The 21,330-nt window shown below is 39.2% G+C and overlaps 1 protein-coding gene across 1 annotated transcript in view; it reads right to left on the bottom strand.

Annotated features, from left to right (window-relative positions):
• pcdh7b (protocadherin 7b) overlaps positions 1 to 21,330 on the bottom strand; it is a 144,406-nt gene that overhangs the window by 71,772 nt on the left and 51,304 nt on the right. The window contains 2 exon segments of the mRNA XM_027134509.2: positions 2,653 to 2,742; positions 2,744 to 2,869. Of these exon segments, the coding sequence (XP_026990310.1) occupies positions 2,653 to 2,742; positions 2,744 to 2,869 (216 nt within the window).

Below are 21,330 nucleotides of genomic sequence, written 5' to 3'. Positions count from 1 at the left end.
TCCTTGTCAGCTACACCTTATTGAAACTCCCGGTTTCAATTATTTTAAACCATGTGTGTCGAGGAAAAGGTGTGATAATGCTGTGTGTACCCTGTACTGCAAAAAAAAAAATAAAAAAAAAAAAATGAAGTTTCAGCTTCCAACGATATTGAATGTATAAGCCACTGGACTTGTTTTGCCAGCTATGTACTGAATTAAACATGTTTTTTTTTCTTTTCTTTTCTAGCTTTTGACACACACGCATACACACACACACACACAGACACACACACACACACACACACACACACACACACACACACACACACACACACACACACACACACACACACACACACAGGTACTTCTCCACCTGGGTTTTCTTCTGAACTATATGTGCATACACACAATTTCCCTGAAGACTGGGTGTAGTAGGGTGAACAGACTTGTTTATTGGAAATAGTGATTCATCTGTTTACCTGTTTCTGACCTTGAAAGGTTTATATATATATATATATATATATATATATATATATATATATATATATATATATATATATATATATATGATAAAGGAACTAGAAAATGGAGAGAGACTGGCAGAATTAGACTGAAATAGACTGAGATAACAGAAAGTATACATGTATGTATATATTCACTGAATATAAAACGACCGACCTGCATGTTATGACTAGTATTTAACATTAACACTCAGCATACTGTAGATTAACCGGACTACCAATCAATTCAAATCACTTTCTCAGCATGTGTTAAATATTTTGGCTTTAAAATTCAATTGTGAGGGAAATATATATATGCAAGATTTTTTTCTCTTCTCCTCCTCCTGTTTTGCTGTAATCTACTGTATCTCTCAGCCATTGATCATCCTCCACTCAATTACCTTAAGCCCAACCTGAATTGTAGGAGGACTGTAATTGCTGCTAATTTGGCCTTCCATTGTTTGAATGTGAGCCTAAAAATTGCCCAGAGGACAAATCTCTTACACATATCTTACACACAGTGTGGGGTAACACAATTTTGCCTTGCCAAGGCCATTTAATCTACATTTAAGCCAGTGTTCTCCAAATGGCAAGGTTACAAATCGCATTCTCCTCGTTTCTCCAACAGCATGCTTTGATTCCCCCTCACCCCAACGAGACAGCGGCATTGACATCTGTGGCCCTAAAACATTGTTTTTCATACTTGTATAAAGATAACCCAAAAATGATTTTAGGTCGTAACGATTGAAAGATAAATTGTCAGTTATGAAGGACAATAAAGTCTTTGTTAACTTAACTCTAGTAATAACATAAAGCATTTTGATGAACAGATAAACAGATGTGCTTTTTTGTAGTACCTAAGAGGTCTGCAATCTAAAGAAAACGGTAGACTGACCCCAAACAAAAAAAGGATTGTTAGCAATAAAGTATCTGATGTCACCATTATAGCTCTCACAAACAGACCTTTTGCTGCATACCAGACTGAGAACAGTGGTCCTATTGAGAGTCGCTCTTGAACGCCGCTGGCCTGAGTGTTTTTTTTAAAAAAGGAGCTAGCAAGCAATCGATGACAGATTCTCAGCTTTTTTTTTTAAGACTACAGACCTGAGTAATGTCATTTTATCAATTTTGAAGGCCTTAAAGTAAAGTCAGCACTAACCCCAGAGAAAAAAGTATGCTTGCTGTAACAATGTCTCTACTGTATATCTGGATCCAATGGTACATTTGAAGCAAGAAACTGCGAATGCTGCATAAGTTAGAAGATTTTCCACAAGCATGGTTTAAAAATAAATAAATAAATAAAATATTTTATTTATTTACTTACTTAATTGTGTATTTATTGTTATTTATTTATTTGCATTTTTATTGTTTAAATAAGCATTTTTTTGTGTATTTATTTATTTATTGAGGGGTTGTTTGTGCCTTTATTTCCTTGTTTGTTTGCCTGTGTTTATATATATATATATATATATATATATATATATATATATATATATATATATATATATATATATATATATATATATATATACATATATAAAATCAATTATCTTTTATAGAATGGTCTGGTAATCTGGTTCCTCTCCAGGTTTCTAACTTGTCTCATATCAGGAACATTTTTTGGATCTCAGAGCTGCCGAAAGCTGCTGAATCTAGTCCTCTAATCGATTTGATTCGATTTTCTATCTATGATCATTTATTTATATTAAATTAGGTTTCATTCAAAACATAAAGAAGACAACGGCTAAAAAATATTCAGAACATGCTGAGCCAGATTTCCACTAAACTCTAACGCGGCTACCTCGATGGTGTACAGACACTAACATGACAGCTGACGAGGCTAACACACGTTTTAGCTTGCGAACAGAATACGGTGATAAGCGAAAAAACAACAACAACAAAAAAGAAATGGCACAAGTATGGACATATGAAGCCTGAATGTATCGAATGTCTGTGGACTTACTGTACATGAGCTCAGGTGTTGTACTTCCGCTAGCTTTCCAAGTCTTATGTATATTTTATTACCCCAGAGATCTGGCCTCCCTCATTTTATTCGAGTTTTCTTGGTGTTGTGTGAGTGTTTTGGCCACATTCGTTGGGATCTCAATTGACACCTAAAATCTGATTGAGCTCTTTTAAGGCTTTAGCTTATCTTTTTTGTGTTTGCCCCTACCATTTTCCATATGCTCTGCCTCACCGACACTGCCATCCGGCGTGGTCCTCTCATAGGCATCCTCAGGGAGGGGCAGGGCTCCCAGCCGGGGGCCTGTGGAGCTCTTGCTGCTGGGCGTCTCCGACTCGTCAAGGCCACTGTCGTAGCAGCTCTGCAGAGAGCCCTGGTGAGGGTCCTGGGGCTGGCTCACGACCGAGAACGTCACTCTGCGGAATGGCTACAAGAGAACAGAGTGCTGCGAGTCACTGGACTGAAGAGCTCCAAGATGCAAGGAAGGTTTATTTCATTTTTCAAGGGAGTATTCTGGGGTGTCTTGCTGGATCGCAACTTATTTATTTTTATTTATCTTAAAACATACGTCTCAAGCTCAAGTCTTGAGGGGTCAGTGGAATGCAAGGGTTTTTTTTCTCACTTCCTACAGTAATGAAAGGGCTTAGTTTCAATATTTCTAGCCGCTGTAATTAAAACCCCACATTTGTGCTTAAAAGAAGTGAAAACCTGTGCACATACTGGCCCTTCAGGTCCTGAGTTTGAAACCTCTGGCCTATATAATTACACAAGTAAATGCAGTATCTAGGCTGTTTCCTGACACAGCACTGCACTTTGGGAGTTCTGCGGAAGGAAGATTAATGTTGACCAGTTTACTAAAGTAGCAAAAAGGATGGGGGGATGAAAAAAAAATCCTGCAATATTAATGACTTATGCAGTAATTGTCACATGTAAGGGTCTTGGGAATATGAGATGAAAGCTCTTAGGATTAAGTAGACATGCCACACTTGGTGTATAGGTGTTAAATATAGCTGGGGAGGACTGAAGGACGCTCAGGTCTCCTTGCATGGTTTATTTTATAACAAAAACAGGACACGGGGAGTGGATAGAATCCCAGGGGAAAGATAGGATGGAACACATCGCTACAGGCAAATAAACAAGTGGTATGTTCATGAACACACACACACACACACACACACACACACACACACACACATAGTGTATATAGACACACATACTGTGTTCATGCAAACACACACAGCACCATACAGAAAACATGGTCTCACAGGGATAAATGGATGGAGCTGCGTAGATAAACCTTCACGCAGACACACATGCACACACGAACACATAAGGACAAAGTATACACGGATAAAACAGCAGCTTATATACACTGCTTTGACTGAGAGCTTCACAGAATTGTCGTTTTTTTTTTTTTTTTTTTCTGTCACTAGCCTCCAATATCATATTGTGTTCCATCCATTCAAAACTCAGCAGGATGCCTCGGCTGAAGAAATACGGTAAAGAAACGAGATGATGAGGTGGAGTGGCATGAGGCATGCACAATCCTTTCAACTTCTCTCCACAACCACAGAGAAGTAAATGGAACAAAAACAACAGTGTTAGACATCTTTTCACCACCAATCCTAACTCTGAAATAACAATGAAATACATAAGCACTGGTAAAAGAAAAAAGAATACTAACGCGGCAATGTTTTTTTTTAACGGATTTGTAGTCAAATAATCGGACAGATTCACCCCTGATAAACAGATAAGTTGTTTTCTGACGATACGAGTGCAGAAGTATGTAGGTGGACAAGTTGGGCAGAACGAAGGTGATAATGCTTTGTTGATGTGTAGTAGGCTGCAGTCAAGGACTTCCACGGAGGCACCATGTGGCTGACTCACAATGACTGACTGAGAGAGTCGGTTAAGGATTTTTTGACTCGTATTATACGGTCAGTAGAAACAAGAAACAGAGCAAGAACGAGAGAGAGAGAGAGAGAGAGAGAGAGAGAGAGAGAGAGAGAGAGAGAGAGAGAGAGAGAGAGAGAGAGAGAGAGAGAGAGAGATTCATCAGCAGAAAGAAAATTAAATTCTGATGCCTTAATGAGCATTGTAGCCTTGTAATTAAACCACTGACTCTTGCACATGTTGAAGGAAGAGAGATGAAATAGTGGTCCTGCTGTCCTCTGACTTTTTTTTTTTTCATCCATTTCCTCTTACTCTCTCTCTCGCTCTGTCTTTCTGTCACCCTTTTAGCATCACTTAACAAAGGGGCCAAAATACTGTAATAATTGCACACGCCTTCATCTTCTCTCTTTCTCTCTTTCTCACATACGCAAAACACCAACGCACATACTCATCAGCGAAGAAGACCAACCACTGACTGAAAAGAAAAAAGAAAAAAAAAGGTGTTGACTTGTTCTACAGCGTGGCAGTAGGGATAGAGGGAATTAATCTTTGAATATCTGTTTGCTTGAATGGAGAAAAAAGGTAGAACTGTATGCAAGTCTTTAAATGAACACGAGAACTGTCTTATAAAAAACGAAAGTAGTAAATGTTATATATTAATCAAATCCTAGCAGTCATTCTTTAGTGCCTTCTGGTCTTTCCCACAGCCCCCCACCCCCACCCCCTCTTGTCTCCCTGTTCTGTCACTCCTGCTTTCCAGAATATTAAAGGTGACAGAATGCCATCACTAACTCTCTGCGATTTTTTTTTCCACCTCCTTCTTTTTTTGCTCACTGTGTCTCTGATGGAGAGCTTCGACGCTCCTCATTACTCCAAATTGTGCCTCTGATTTGACACGTCACTATAACCTTGGCATTTGTATTGTAATAAATTAGGAGTGGAAAAGCGAAGGAGTGTATAAAGGTTAGCTACGAAGGTGGACGCACACACATACACACAAACACACACACACACACACACACACACACACACACACACACATGCACAGAATGTCATCTTACTCAGTTCACTGATGACACACACATAAATCTCATTCATCACCTCTTTCTCACAACCCCTCTGACACCCACACACACACGTGCACACTCATCACACTCATACAGTCTCACTGGCTGATGGCATGATAGCGGTTCTGCATCTTTGTTATTACTGTATGTCATCATTCAAAACTGATTACAGTTCACAGGCATCATTCCAGCGTCATCTTAACACCACTTCAAGCCCATAATATTTAACAGGCCTTTTAAAAGCTAGACGCTCAACTCCCTCTGCATTCACATGCTACGGTGATTTATTTATTCGCCAACCTTGTGAATCATTAATGCAACAAACTTACTAAGAAAATAAATTTTTGCTCTGTGTAATTACAACAATTGAAATTAATATTATTGGGCTGAAATGAACATTCACTTGAGTAGTCATTTGGTACATGATTAAAAAGAAGCCTGTAGGGGTAGAAAAGGGAAAAAAAAAAACAGAAAACATGCGTTTATGTATTAAATCGTTTCCTTTAGCGTCACCTAGCTCTCGCGTTTTTTCTTCAATCTAAAAGGTAATGCTAACAGCAATCTAACTATCCATCTTCAGAGTTAAATTATCCTCGAATGAATGTTTATAAATATCATTAATGTAAAAAGGAAACCCCAGATTCAGCTGAGGGACAATTTTACATAGAATAAATGGGTAATATGTACAGGGTGATGGATTTTGACAAGGTGCAGCAGCATATGAACATCGCGAAATGTGGAAAATTGAAAGTGAAGAAGGAAAGAATTAATTCACAGACTTCCTCTGGTGTAATGGATATCGCTTAATGGCCCAGATATGTGTGACAGCATTAGGACTCCTACACATTTTAGAGCCCATGGGTAATGTCTATTATTTAAAATGAAGCAAAAATGGAATATTCTTGATTTAGCTTAGTAGGAGGTCTGTTTTAACAAACACCCTAGAATCATGTTGGACTGGGAATCTTAAAAAAAAGTCCAAGATGTTTCAAGAGGTTTCTGAATTTGTCGTTAAAATACTGAAAAAAAAAGAGACAAACTCCAAACGATTTAATGAATTCCTCTCTCTTGTTCTTTAAATGTTTCACTCTGGTGGTCTTTCCTCTGCACCCTGCTGTGATATGGCACAGCTATGACCCTCTCGACAGAATGCCTGCCTACCTGTCTTAAGGATATATGGGTTCATTAGATGCCACACACACACTCACACACACACATACACAAGGCAAGCATTCAAGTAAAATGCCATCCACACACGATGCCCTAGAGGGATTGAGGGCTCAGAAAGTGTTTAGAGAATGCATGGATTTCACTTCCATTTAGCATCTCTGTCTCTCTCTGTCTTTTCCTTTCTCTCTCTAAGTGATTGAGTGCTGCTGGTATGACAGGCATGGCTGATTGAATGTCGCAGTCATTTGTGCAAAGGCTAAACGTGACCGGAGGTCTACGACAGATCCATGACTGCTTTCTTAAGCCTAAGCAGAACCACATGAACATCCTACAGAAAGGTCTGGCTCTAATCAACAGCCCTGCCTGGCGCCCAGCTCGTGGCCCTAGAGCCTATCTTCATCGATCTCATGTTCATCTCATTGTAATTGGTAGCAGATGATTAGTTGTCAGTTAGATCTTATTAATGCCTGTTTACAAAGTCATAGTTTTACACATATTTGGCCAAAAAAATTTAAATAAATAAATAAATAAATAAATAAATAAATAAATAAATAAATAAATTTTATTTATTTTACCATTTGGCTCACATATAGGTCTGCTGTCTCACACACACACACACACGATTCTGCTTTTTCTCAACAGGCAACTGTCCATTGTTATCGGTGTATATATATTTAATACAAGTGGCATATTTAGGGAAGGAGGACACACTCTTCAGAATCCTACACTGATCTGTTGTTTTGTGTTGGTGTGTGTGTGTGTGTGTGTGTGTGTGTGTGTGTGTGTGTGTGTGTGTGTGTGTGTGTGTGTGTGTGTGTGTGTGTGTGAGAGAGAGCATGTATGTGTGTGTACAAGGTACATGGACTGTAGACCTCTGTCTGTGACCCAAGACATGCAATGATTCAGGCAATGAAAGAAAACACAAACTCTTAGACTTTAGTGTAATTCTGCAACCAAGCGAAGAGGAGAGGAAATGAGGAGACAAGGCAGTAAAGTACAGGAGGAAGAAATAAGACAAATCTGATGATGCTAACAGATGTCCCATGGTACGACAGACTTTAGTCTAAAATGTGGAGAGAGAGAGAGAGAGAGAGAGAGAGAGAGAGAGAGAGAGAGAGAGAGAGAGAGAGAGAGAGAGAGAGAGAGAGAGAGAGAGATGATGCCAGAGGAAAAATGAGAAGAGGAGCAGGAGGATGTACAGCAGACACTGGAATTCAGCCATTGCTGTCAGTAGTAGTAGCACATGTAATTAACTAGCCCTGTTCAAAGTTTCATAAGGAACCTGATAGTGCCCCAGGAACCATTATCTGATCTGAGATATTCATGCGGAAACAGAGTCAAACCTCCAAACCCGAGACACTAGAAAAGAATACTGACAATAGTTTATTTTCAAAAACTGACAAGCCGCTTCACACGAAAGGGATTGAACTTATGTTGAAATTGTCCTTTGGCTCCACAAAGAGGAGGTCGGATGACACTTTAGTATTGCTGTATGCTGAGGTAATGCAATATTCCTCTGAGAATGAAGTCTAGACTTCAGCAATGGTAGAATGTTCACGAGCTAAACATGGGGAATGTGCTCAGAAGCATACTGTACAGAAAGTCTGAAGTGATTTTCCGTCAATAAAATTGAGAAAAGTAAAATCTGAAAGCAGTGTGTTAATATGTGATTTGCTTTTTTTTTTTTTTTCTTTGATTTAGTAAGGAGGTGGGAGCTCTAAAAAGAGATATTGTGAATATCCTTTGATATAGCTTAGTCTTCCTCAATATTTCTCTCAATATGGACCAAAAAAAGTCGACTATCGTTCATGTAGCTTGGGAGAGCTTTTTCACCCAGATACATGGCTACTGGAGATCTAAATGTAGATGTGGATTACAACCATGAGTCCAAAACAGACAAATTCATTCTCCATCTCCATGGTAACTCTCTCTGCAGCTCATTCTTAGGAAGTTTCCAAAGGAAGTTTTATTGTTTCAAAGTGGAAATGATGAATTAAAATGCTTAGAACACTGCAGCAGAATTGGGGAGAATTGGGGGCGTATCGAGCGTGACTAAACATGGATGAAGCTGAGATACTCCTAGAAACAGGGCAGTAAGCAGAGATTTGCATTAAAATAATCCCGGCGATCATCACCGTGTGCAGTAAACGACGTCTATGCAGCAATTGAGGACAGTTTGCATTGGCTGTTTGCTTATGCAAGTGTGTAAATGTGGATGTGTTATGTGTGACAGCACCTGTGGTGAGAGTTTGGGAGTCTTTGTTTATCCTGGAGCTCAGGGAGTCTCAAGTGTCTGCTTTGTCTTAAAGGATGACTGGAGCTGGTCAAGCTTCATTTCTCTTTAGCTTTCCTGCTTGTGAGGACCTCCAGATGGGCTCCAGACCCCCTGAGCCCAGTTGGAGTTTAGTCAGGAGTGTGACCTCTCTTCCAGGGCACATGGCACCCCGGCCGGTGAAGACTTCCACACACAAGCTTTCTGCATAGTTTAGCTTTACACGAGGAGGTTACATTTTTTGATATCTTACCCAAGGCTGTTGTTATCCTAGGTCAGTGAAACCAGAGATGTTCTTGTTGTTGTTGTGGTTGTTGTTTGCTCCATCCCCCAGGGATCCCTTTAGCACATTTGGAGTTAGGTCCAACTTGCGATAGTCTCCTCAAATCGAATATTTTTGCTATGAGAATCTTTACCCACTGCTAAAGTCCTTCTTTGATAGCAGCTCACCAGGTCTTAAACTTTTCCCAAGGGCCACTCTAATCACATCTGACCCATGAGCTGCCTTCTGTGTGGGCAAAACTCAAGCATAGCTGATCAGCACTTCTGAGAAGCATTCTTTCCAGAGATGGAGAGAGAAGAAAAAGAGACAGAAAGAAACAGCCCCTGGGCATAACATAAGGTAGTGTCTTCTCACTCCAGAGTCAGCCTTCTGAATCAAAAGTTCAAAGCAAGCTTTGCTGGACTTCAGTCAGCCCAGTCTGAATGGAGGCTTTAGAGGGGCATTGAAGCATACATCCCTCACCTGGCCAGATCTTTCAGTCCATGCGATCCTCCATTCCTCTGATCCTGCACTTTAGCTTTTGACTCACACCACAATGACAAATATAATGCATCATGTCTTCCTGTTCCACCCCATTTCCACTTATGTCAACATCCTCGTTTCTTTTGCCAAAGATTCAGCTACAAAAACACGAGCTGTTTGCCATCGCAATGAAAATTGGCAACAGTTATGAATAGTTGCTTCGCCATATTCATCCAGAAGCAGAATCATGAATATTTCATCTTTTAATATGATTTATTTGTACCTTTTAAATTAATCTTTTATACATTTTCTACATTTGTTTCTTTTAAACTTTTGGTTTGACTTCAACAAACATGATGTGAATGATAAGAATCCACAATGATGAGTTGAAACCCATGTGATTTTAATGGAAGTCCAGACAACAGGATGAGGAGTGAACAGAGGCACTCAAAATCACCCTTTAGCCCCTTTAGGTTTTTAAATACATGCATTGTGATTCTTTTTTCCCTCAATTTTATGATCTGAAGCATGCAATCGATGTAGTGCCCTTGAACTCTCTATTAATTCCTGCAGTGTTGCTCCCTAGGGCATGTATTGACCCCCTTATTGCCCTCGTTTAGCAGTGGAAATAAAAAAAGCATCACGCCTGAATGGGTTTCAGACTCTTAATGAATGTGTGCAGACGGCACCTTTAGACATCAAGAATTTGGGCTATTTATACTTAACACACTCGGTACCAGTACCTTAGTAACTCCCGAATCAGCCAATGAAGCACAAAGGTATATTTATTTATTTATTTTAGTAGCTTAAGTAGCTGCTCCCTTCTTAATAGAAGAATCATATTGCTCTTTCACTTCTTTTTCTTTCTGAAACCTTGAGCCCCATTATCATGACCAAGATGTGCTTAACCACAAATGAACTGACAAGAGAGATTTTCACAAATTCATAAAGCGTTCCCCACTCTTCCATTTTAAATTGCTCAAGTAGGAGTGTAACAGCAATACTAATCTGAAGAGTAGAATTTACCTCTTCAACCTCTGAATGACTCTAAATAAGAGCAGGTGGTTTACTCCGGCAATGGAAATGGCTGCTTGTGCATTGTTTATCCTGATTCCTATTGGAGAGTTTAGCAACAGCTCATGCTTGTGCCTTGAAGCATGCAGGAGAATGAAAATTTCTTTGAAATGTTCTATGCTAAATAAAGTTCTCATCAATTTTCATAGCTATTACTCAATTGATGTCTGCTACATTACTCTTGAATGCTTCTCAATAATGAATAACAGGCATATAGAGTTGCGAGTGTTAAGTGTGTAATGTGTTAGTTCGCATGAACCCAGACACATCAACATCATTTAAATTGACCAAAACATTCTCACATCCGACAAATATGTTTCTTTTTCAGTTACAGCATTTGTGCCTGCATACACACTTTCTGCTTTTGACTTTCACACACATTTCCATTCTATTTCATACCAGCCTTTTCTGTGGAAGGAACACTAGCCATTGTCCTCTTCATGTGCCCTGCCACTTGTCAATCACTGGCCGATGGCAGGCTCTGCTTCTTTACACCAAGTAAGTAGGACTCAGTGTGAGTGTGAATAGCCAAGCTGACAATTGACCCACTAATGTCAGTAGGTGACAGGCATCACCACGCCGGCAGTAGTCAGAGGTGCTGGAGGCTTATGAGTCAGCGAAAATGATGGCTGTAAACACCCCCAGGGCAGAGGGGATCTCACTAATCACATAATGCAGTTTCCTGCTGGTCAGGAACACAGATCCACTCTCGTTTTGATAGCGGTCAGCATTATTCTGCCCAGCACAATCTATGGGAGAGTGTGACACCACACAACACACGCGTGCACATCCATCTGACTCCGAACTAAATCACTGGCAACCCTTCAGTCGAGTTATGATCATCTTACACAGCTGATAAACGCTATGGGGCAGACGGCGAAATTCAACCGATCTAGGTCAGACGACGGGAGAATGTAAGCACGTCCAATTCATCTTTCTCCGTGCCAGGATTTAAACATCGCTTAGATGAAATGTTACCTCTCACTTTCAGATAACGCAGCAGGACCAAATGACTTTGTCTCATCCGAGCTGAAATCTGAGAGACAGACACCCACCATTATCGGTCTCGAATCCCACACATGGACAGGTATTACAGAAGATGGCTGCTGAGCAGACTCTTTGGGGAGATGCAGTAAGGGGAGAGCGATGTAGCGAGCAGCGCAGTATCCATCACATCACGAAGGCGGTTACACCGCGGCTGCATGTCCTGACTGTGGTGAAATAAGATATAACCACAAATGGGGTGACAACTTGAAGACTGGGATGAGAATAGACTTCGAGATAGAAGTGTGAATGTAAAGAAAGTCCAAGTCAGTGGTGAAGAGTGTCAGGTGAAAAGATATATAGAACCAGTCACGTGTCTTCTCGTTTCTCATCACTCTGCGCTAAAAGTGGGATCGCACTGGATGACACATAGAAGGAATAGCACATGACAGAGAATGCTGTTAAAGGGAAATAATCAGTGTCATGATGAGGGTGGTGTGATGCTACCCTGAAGTTTTAAAGAAAGATGAGTTTTATATAGAAAATATAACCAAACATTGAGATGATGCTGAATGTAACACTTACATTCCCTCATCTGCCTGAATTTTATTCACATTCATGCAGTTAATAAGAAGAAACCTCAATGTTTCCAAGAAACCAAAAAGTGTTGAAAGTCCATCCTGAAGCTTCTACCTTAATGGAAAGGTTACAGCTTTACACCTAACTGTATCTAAAGCACAGACACTAGACACTGGTACCAACAAATCTAAAGATAAATCACTTCAACAAACCTCGACCATATCAACAATAACACACTTGATTTAATTCTACATCTTCTGACCAATCAGATTCAAGAGTTCTTATTTACGTACATATTTATATAAAATAGTTTATGTTCTTCTTATTGTTCCTGTGACGTTGCTACTTTTATTCCTTTTTTGTGTTCATTTCATTTGGGAGAGAGACACTTTCAGTGGAAAGAAGCACAGGAGATTGTTTATCATGAATAAATCAATGTCAGAGTGACGTCTAGGCAAACTCCATTTCCTGAGACTGTGGACACATTACTCAAAGACCCCTTCCATATCACCCTTGCACACCTACACATACATGTCCTTCATCAGTACTTGACTGACTCTTATTCCCTCAGCAGGATCCCTTTATAGCTCCAAACACAGTTAGGGAGCAAACCCAAGACCCGCCGACAATTATGATAGCAGCGATTAAGAAAACAATTATTTCTGAGAAGTAATTATACTCTAATGTTTGAACAAACAGATGCAGAGAGACAGAGCAGGGGGGGTGGCTAGCAAAGTGATCAGACTACTGATGCGCTATACACACACACGCACACACTCATAAACTGCTTCAATTCCTGCCTCTGTATCTTTAATGCTCAGCCAGAGACTTTTACAAAGCGTAAGAGAGGATTTTTTTTTTTTTCCAAAGCAAAAAGACAGACAAAATGCCTGTTACACACCAGCGAGACAAGCTTTAAGGCTTCCCCTAATAAGAAAGGCGCTTCCGCAATTATCAAACTAAAACTGAGTTCAAATGGAAAATGTAAAGACGAACAGAACAATAATAAATTAATGAAAATGAATAATTGAGGCTCTGTTGAGAGGCAATGAAATGAATATTGAAATGTCTGTACATTTGACTTCTGCCAAGATGAACCCCCATGAGTTTCGCCAGGCCCCTGAGGCAATTTGAAAAACATAACAAAAATTTATATCATTTGAGAGTGAGTGGAGTGCGGCTTCTTTTAACTGACAAGGACAATTTCCTGGAAGCCACGCAATGAAAGATGGCCTGAACAGACTTTTAAATATGAGCTTACATGAAAAAAAAAGAGTGATCACTCTCAATTGTACTCTGATGGTAATTCCTGCTAGTCTCTCTCTCTCTCTCTCTCTCTCTCTCTCTCTCTCTCTCTCTCTCTCTCTCTCTCTCTCTCTCTCTCTCTCTCAGCCTGTCTTTATCTCTCTCAGGATTTATTTTGTCATGTACTGTATGTCTCTTTCTTTACTTCTGACAGGATTTGTTTTCTGTCATGTATTGTATACGATAAGCAGTTAAGAACTATACTATAAGTAGGGTTCTATACTAGAACGACTATAGTCTCTTATGTTATATATCATCTGCAGGTAATACGGATCTAGTGAAGTCCCTGCTAAATATCTCCTAAGTTATTAGGCCATGGTCTTGGGAGCATTTTCACCACACCCAGACAAATTCAGGAAAGGTTATTTGGGTTGTTGTGAGCAGGGAAAACATTATACAATACCCAGGACATGGGGTACACCAGGGTCAGGCCTGGAAATCTGTGTAATAAAGTATAATTTTGTCCATCCATGATATTGTCATATCTATGCAAATGATAAAGGATACGTCTCCATTCCAAGCTATGTAGCAGAGCGACTAAGATCGCCGGCTTTAAAGCTAATCGATGATAAGAGCACAGTGAGCCAGGCTGCTTCAAAGAGACACGCTATCACAAACCGGCATCACGATGAAGATGATGACGAAGATACCGATCCTAATCCGCATGTAAAAACACGATTCCATTCATTTCTCTTATCCTCTCACTCTCTGTGTCATACTTTAACTCTCCAGATTTCTCTCTGTATTCTTCCTAGAATCAGTCACTCAAACTCATCTGGTTTTCTGTACTTTTGACTGATAAGACCATTTCATTTTGATCCAAATAGGGATAAATCTAACTTGAAATCAATCTCACAAAGTTCCACCAACACGGTGCCTGTACATAACACCACTAATGGTGTGTCTTGCATGTTGTCGCATGTGTTGCTTTGACTCAGTTGCTCCTTGCTGGAGGGCAATGGAACATCACACGATTCATTAGCTGGGTAAAAATATCCCTAGGGCACACGATGCTGGGAAGAAGATGACAAGGCTGAGAACAAAGAAAGAGAGAGAGGGAGAGAGAGATGCAAAACAGAGATTTGGCAACTTAAAAAGATGGTAAATAAATAGTTTAGCCTTGTTGTTTCCAACATTAATTGCCTGCATGCCGATGTGCCATCGGCAGTTTAGTTATTCAAAGCACTTAAATCAATTTATATTTACATTGTAACTTGGTTCTATTCATTTATTTGTTTTTTAGAATTGTTGTCGAATATAGTTGTTTTTTCTTTTAATATTGAGTTTATCTTTTTCTTTACTGCACACACTAAACACAAGACTAAACTGTAAATTCCCTTATTTACAGCAAAATCCATCCAGTAAACATTGTTTTCAAAACTACATTCATTTCTCAGTCAGGCGGCACCACCACCAGCAAAACTGTGTTTTTGTACGGCCCGATTTGCAAATGTTTGCATGCTGTATTTCAAAAAAGCTACACTCGACTTCAAAACCACGCACACATCACCAATGGAAAAATTTGGATATTAAATAAATAACATTTTGCTATGTAACAATAATGTAATAAAGATGAGCGGATCCAAAAAAAAAAGATTAGATTTATAAAAACCAAGAAATTTATGTATGTAGATTATGTAGATTATTTTCTTAATTTGAAGAAAATAAATAAATAAATTATACATACACACACATATATATATATATATATATATATAAGAAAATAATAATAATAATAATAATAATAATAATAATAATAATAATAATAATAATAATAATAGGACATGTTTTAATTATGGAACATTTATCATTGTCAGCATCCGAAACCCATCCATCCATGATGTAATGAATGCAGGAAGCATGGATTAATCAGAAAACTGCAAACTACAAGACATCTAGGTACATTTTCCCCCAAGCAAACAGAAAGTGTGAATGTGTTCATGAGGAATGTGTGAATAAACCCACAAGGTGGATCATGTCTTTCTTACAATTAGGAGAAAACATAAATGGGACATTTTGAATGCAGGAAAAAATATAAATTAAACATAAAAAAGCAAAAGCAAATGATGCATTGAAGAGCAAATGAATAAATCTTTTCACCAAGGAATGAAATATTTCTAAATAGAGTTATAGAAATTATTATAGACATTTAGTCATAATTTTACCAATACTCCTGGATTTGAGAATGTATACTTGTTAGAAGGAATTGCAGTTGCATTTGAGACCTAAAATGAACTTTTGTGCTGAACTGTGTGTTTGTGCCGAGCGTTAAGTGTGTAAAGAATCATGCCTACTTCTTTATCAATAGGCAACAGTATGGTTTCATCTTCTCTACTTACCTGACATTGATATCATTATAAATACACAAAAAATAAGCTGTTTTATTTATTTATTTAGTAGTGTGTTATCCTATTTTCCTTACCCCATTAATCGAATCAAATCTAGCCATCTAATCACCGCTCTTAATCTAACCATCTAATCCTGCACCGTATGTTTTTTCCTGTTTCTCCCATTACGAGCAGCCTGCTGAGAGCAGAACACACAAGCGGGCGAGTGAGGGAGCGAGGGAGCGAGCGAGCGAGTGAGCAGGTGCGCTGAGAGTCGCACAGGGCCAGATGGATCGAATGACACAACGGCCTCACTGCTCGAGTTAGCAGGTGAGGGAGTGATGGAGAAAGGGATAGAGATGGGGGAGGGAAGTGAAGGGGAACGAGGTGTTCCACCTGTTCATGGACGACAGGTAATCACAAAGCAGCCATTATTCCTGCAACACGAGATGGGTGATGGGATAAGTGCTTTACTCAAACGCAGAGAAAAGACTCACTGCATATGGCCCAGCTGTTTCTTTATCCTAATCTGATTATTGCATTTAATGATTATTGTGTGACGCCAAGCTACTGATTTGTCACGTCACAGTAGCTTCACAAACCTGATTTTCTTACCAAAAATTTGTATAAAATGCTTACTTTAGAGCTTCTAACTGTTATTTTACAGATTGTTGTCACTGCTTTTCATCCCTGTAGCATGGTTTGGTTTTCCAAAATAGGTGTTGGAGTCACAGACAGCAAATTTGTCAAATTCATGTTGGGAGCATCAGCACGTACATACCGAAGACATGAAAAATCGAGCAGCCTTACATTATGTAAACTCTCACCTGCACAATGTTTACTGTAGACTGTTCACAAGCGTTCCAGAAGCTAGTCTGGTTATGATCCCTTTAATATGCTGTGCATCATGACTGTTAATGTGTGATACATCCAAAAAAAAAACCTTATTCATATATTCAATATATGCAAGGAAACCTAGCAGATTCCCTGCTGTGTCCAGCTAGTCCAGCCTGGATCCGAATGTTTCTTAATTACGTCCGAACAGTCTATATGTTTCATTAATCTCTCCGCTGACTGTCTCTTTTCCATTTTTCATCTCTCACGTACACACACGCGAAGAATGCAAGCAGTTAGAGGATTAGCCCAATCCTCTAGACTTCCATAATGAGCCATGAACGTGGCTATATGCTAATACGGGATCGGGATAATTTAACCCCATGTGAATATCAGAAATCAAAGCAGCACTAATCATTAAAGACCAATGTCTTTCAAGTTCAGTTGCTAATGTCGCATGCTAGCAAAGCAAATTTAAGTTTATGAGCAGTCCTTTATTTAAAATCAATGTTTATATTATAATTATTAAGTAATTGTTGAGTTTCTGATCTGTGACCTTTAAAAATCCTCTATAGGAACCGAGGGGATTTCCGTTTGCAGTCTGAGGAAAAGCAGGTCAAAGCTAATGAAAACTCGATACAGCAGCTAATGCAGTTTAGCTGTTTGAAACCGAAGCTCTTTTTTCTCCCATCCACACACAGAGAAGTGCACATACACACACTGTATACGGAGTGAGCACAAATAGTCTGGCTAGTTACAATAAGACACATTACAAACATCTGTGTGGACTGTGCAGCAGTTAGAGCAACCTGGAATCAAAACTGACCTCCATTAGAAGTAGAGCCTTTATGTGTCACATATAGAAAAAAGTTGGGGTCAGAGCACAGAGAACATGATCATGTTGGGTCTTTAATCCCTGACTTTCGAATCAGCAACCCAGAACCTTGTCCATCTCAGCCACCACTGTCCTCTTTAATGTGGCTTGTGACCCTCATCAGCTTCATCTACCAGAGATTCATTGACTATTTTTTTCTTTGACAGAAATCTTCCTCTAACGTCATAGACTCTATGTTGCATCTCTATGTTAATGTGCTTGCAGCAAGGGTTATAAAAAAAATGAACTATCATATCATTTCATGTTTCACCTCTCTCATCCACCCCACACCCAATCATCATAAAAGGCAAAAATACTGTCGGCTCACACTCCGGTCGTGATGATGCCAATTAGCAAGGAGCAACACGGGGCTAGCATTTTTATCTGACACCATGTTTATATTAGAAGTCATTCCAATCAAGATGAAAAAAAAAAAATCCTCTTAGCAGCAGTACAGAAATCTGGATGTAGATCCTAATGAGCAAGCCAGAGGCAAGATTAGAAAGGAAAAAGTCCCAGAGACAACCTGAGAAAGACCCCAAACCACATTCAATACAAAAGCATCCACTCCTGATTACAAAATAAAGAATATTTCAGTTTTTATTTCATGCTGTGGTTAGATTCTGAGTAAAAAAAAAAATCCCAGTGAAACAATGGTGCTTGAGCAGGACCCTTAAACCTCAACCGCTTTATACAAGGTTGGCTTTCTGTTTAATTTGTATGTTGCTTTACCAAGTGATTAAACATCAGAAAGGGCATCCAGCATAAAACCTGAGCCAGATCAAACATAAGTAGATCAGATGATCCACTGTGTTGACTATTAAGGAAAGCAGCTAAAGAATTAAAGAAGTTCATCTTCAATATATATATATATATTTTAGTTAAATTGTTGTTTGTTTGTTTTTTTTTTTGTTTTTTTTTTTGTATAGAGATTTTAACAATAGATACGGTCACAAAGCACCTTTACAGAAATAAATACATCCAGGTCGTAAAATAGAAATTCCATCCATCCTATGTACCGCTAATCCTACTGAGTCACAGGGAACCTGGATCCTATCCCAGGAGACTCAGGGCACAAGGCAGGGTACACCCTGGACTGGATGCCAGACTACTGCACACACACACACACACACACACACACACACACACACACACACACACACACACACACACACTACTGACAATCAGCCTACAATGCATTTCTTCGGATTTGGGGAGAAAACCAGTGTATTGGAGGAAAACAACAAGGCACAGGGAGAACATACAAGAGAGCAATCAAAACCACGACTCTGGAGGCGTAAGGCAATCGTGCTAGCCACCAATCCACTAAACCACCACCTAAAATATAAATGATTAACCCAGAGGTGACAGTGCTAAGGAAAGGGGAACTCGTGGTGACAGTGAGATTATACATACATTTGCTGTGTAAAATAAGGTCAAACAGTGCAGTTATGTAAACAGGAGATCCACAGGTGTCCAGTCTAGGCCTGACGTGGTGCATTCATTTTACTAGTGAATATACAGTGGAATATTTGCAGCCTCCCATAACTCATCCCTCACCTACATCACGCTGTCTGTTCTGTGTCAGTACTGGAAGGTGGACAGGAATTTGTATCTGCCGCCGTTATTAACACAGTGCGCATCCATGTATGGGATGTTGCTTGGAGCACTTTGGAGAAGATCCTGCATTGGAGTCGAAATGGTAAAATAAATCATCAATGCATGTGTGTGTGTGAAAGATATATTTACACACTCCTTTGGCTATACATATTTTAAGCAGTAAGAGTAAGTGCACAGTATGTGGACGTATTTCACACACAGCCGATCAGCTGTGGGAGCAGAAAAAGCTGCAGCAAATGTTCTGCACTTACTTCTGACTTTATTTACATGACTCAGACGATATCTTTAAACGGACTGTGATATATGGACTCGTCATTCATACGTATGCACATGTTGTGGTTAATCATCAGAGTGAAATTTATCTCCTACCAGATTTCTTTCTGAACGTCTGCTCACGATGAAGACCGTGTACTTTTCTCCCTAGCATTACTACACACATGATGTCAGTGTCTCTAGTGACGGAAGGGGATGGAAGGCATTATTTTCTGAAAGATTTCTGATTTCTAGGAAAAATAAAAACAACATTACTATAATACTAACATTGAGCATCAGGTTTAATCTAAAAAGGATCTATGAATGTTGTCGCAGTAATTGATCACGTGACCACTGAGTGTGTGTGTGTGTGTGTGTATGTGAAAAAAGTAACTTCCTGTAAGCCTGTTATAATACAAACACATCTGCATTGGCTTGATATGATATGATATGTTATGATATATGATATGATAAGTAATATGCTAATATCATTCATTCTAGTTAGTTCATCCATATGTTTTTTTATGTCTCCATTTCATTCCTATTGTCAGACTGAATTAATACCACTATGCTGCTGAATTTCTGACTCTTCAGAAGGTGTCGATTCATTTTCTACAACATCAGCTCTGACATTTTGTTTCTATAGTAACAGCTAATTCACATGGACATACAAAAATAATCTTGTTAAAATATTCAGTGTTATTTAGCAAAGACAAAGCAAAAAAAAAGTCTCATAGTTGAAGGTGGAGGATAACATTGTTATGGCAGGAGATTCAGGTGTCAGCACTTTGTAACAGTACATTTTTTTTTGCCACATGAGACTCTTCAGTACACAGAGCTTTGCAGTTTCCCTGTAACACTACAAAAGTGCAATTTCTTTGTCTTGTTAAATTTATTAGAGTGAGAGAGAGAGAGAGAGAGAGAGAGAGAGAGAGAGAGAGAGAGAGAGAGAGAGAGAGAGAGAGAAAAGCTGGGGAGGAAAAGACTGTTTATAGCTGTCATAACCGACGTGATATAATGAATTAGTCTCACAAACCACTGCACAATAGTTTGTGTCATTCATTAATAAGTCATTCAAACGTGTCATTCACTAATAAATTATAAATAGTTTAATTTTCTGTGGTTTGAACAGAATAAAAAACTGAGTAATATGCGGTAATAGCAGAATATTCAATAAATATAGATCAACCACAACATCCTGTCGTTTCACTGTAACGTCCTGATTTTTTCCTACCAATCACTTGTATATTCATTACATCAAACAAAGCAATGACTAAAAAGGCATATAGTTTGTCTAGACCATATGACCATATGACACTCTAGACCATATGACCTCTGTGAACACGTAGTTGAAGGAAAAACAATTAGATTATTCAATGCAGAAAATATTCAATGAATACAATAATGCTGCGAAAAACCAAACAGCTCTGTGCTGTATTCAGAAACATGCTTTTCCCTACGGGGAGTAAGAACATGAGTTCCTCTGAGAGCAGCGTGTCTGTGAATAGCACTTTGCTCTCCCACTTTACTGTAATAGCCACAGAGGCAGCGCAGATCCTTCCTAATAGTACTGAATAGTCTGTTCTCGCTGTGTCCAACCGAACACCTCCCCAGAGTTTGGACTGCTTTTTTTTTTGAATTGCTCTCACTCGTGCAAATCTAACCAATCCATTATGGTCTCAGATTAGTGAGGAAGAAGATCTGGTAGTGATGCTGAGAAGCCCAGTGATGGTCTAATGTGCAGAAAAAGCACTAGCTGCTTAATTTTTCAAAAGGCAGGAAACTCACCTGTCCCCAGGTCATATTAGAGTCTTGTGCAATTAGAAACTTAAACACGATCCTAGATGCTTTATCCCTCATCCCTTGCCCCCCGAACACACACACACACACAC

Source organism: Tachysurus fulvidraco, chromosome 1, assembly GCF_022655615.1.
Source record: "Tachysurus fulvidraco isolate hzauxx_2018 chromosome 1, HZAU_PFXX_2.0, whole genome shotgun sequence".
Taxonomy (NCBI): Eukaryota; Metazoa; Chordata; class Actinopteri; order Siluriformes; family Bagridae; genus Tachysurus; species Tachysurus fulvidraco.
The sequence above is the reverse complement of the archived record's forward strand: the minus strand, read 5'-3'. Positions and strand labels throughout refer to the sequence as shown.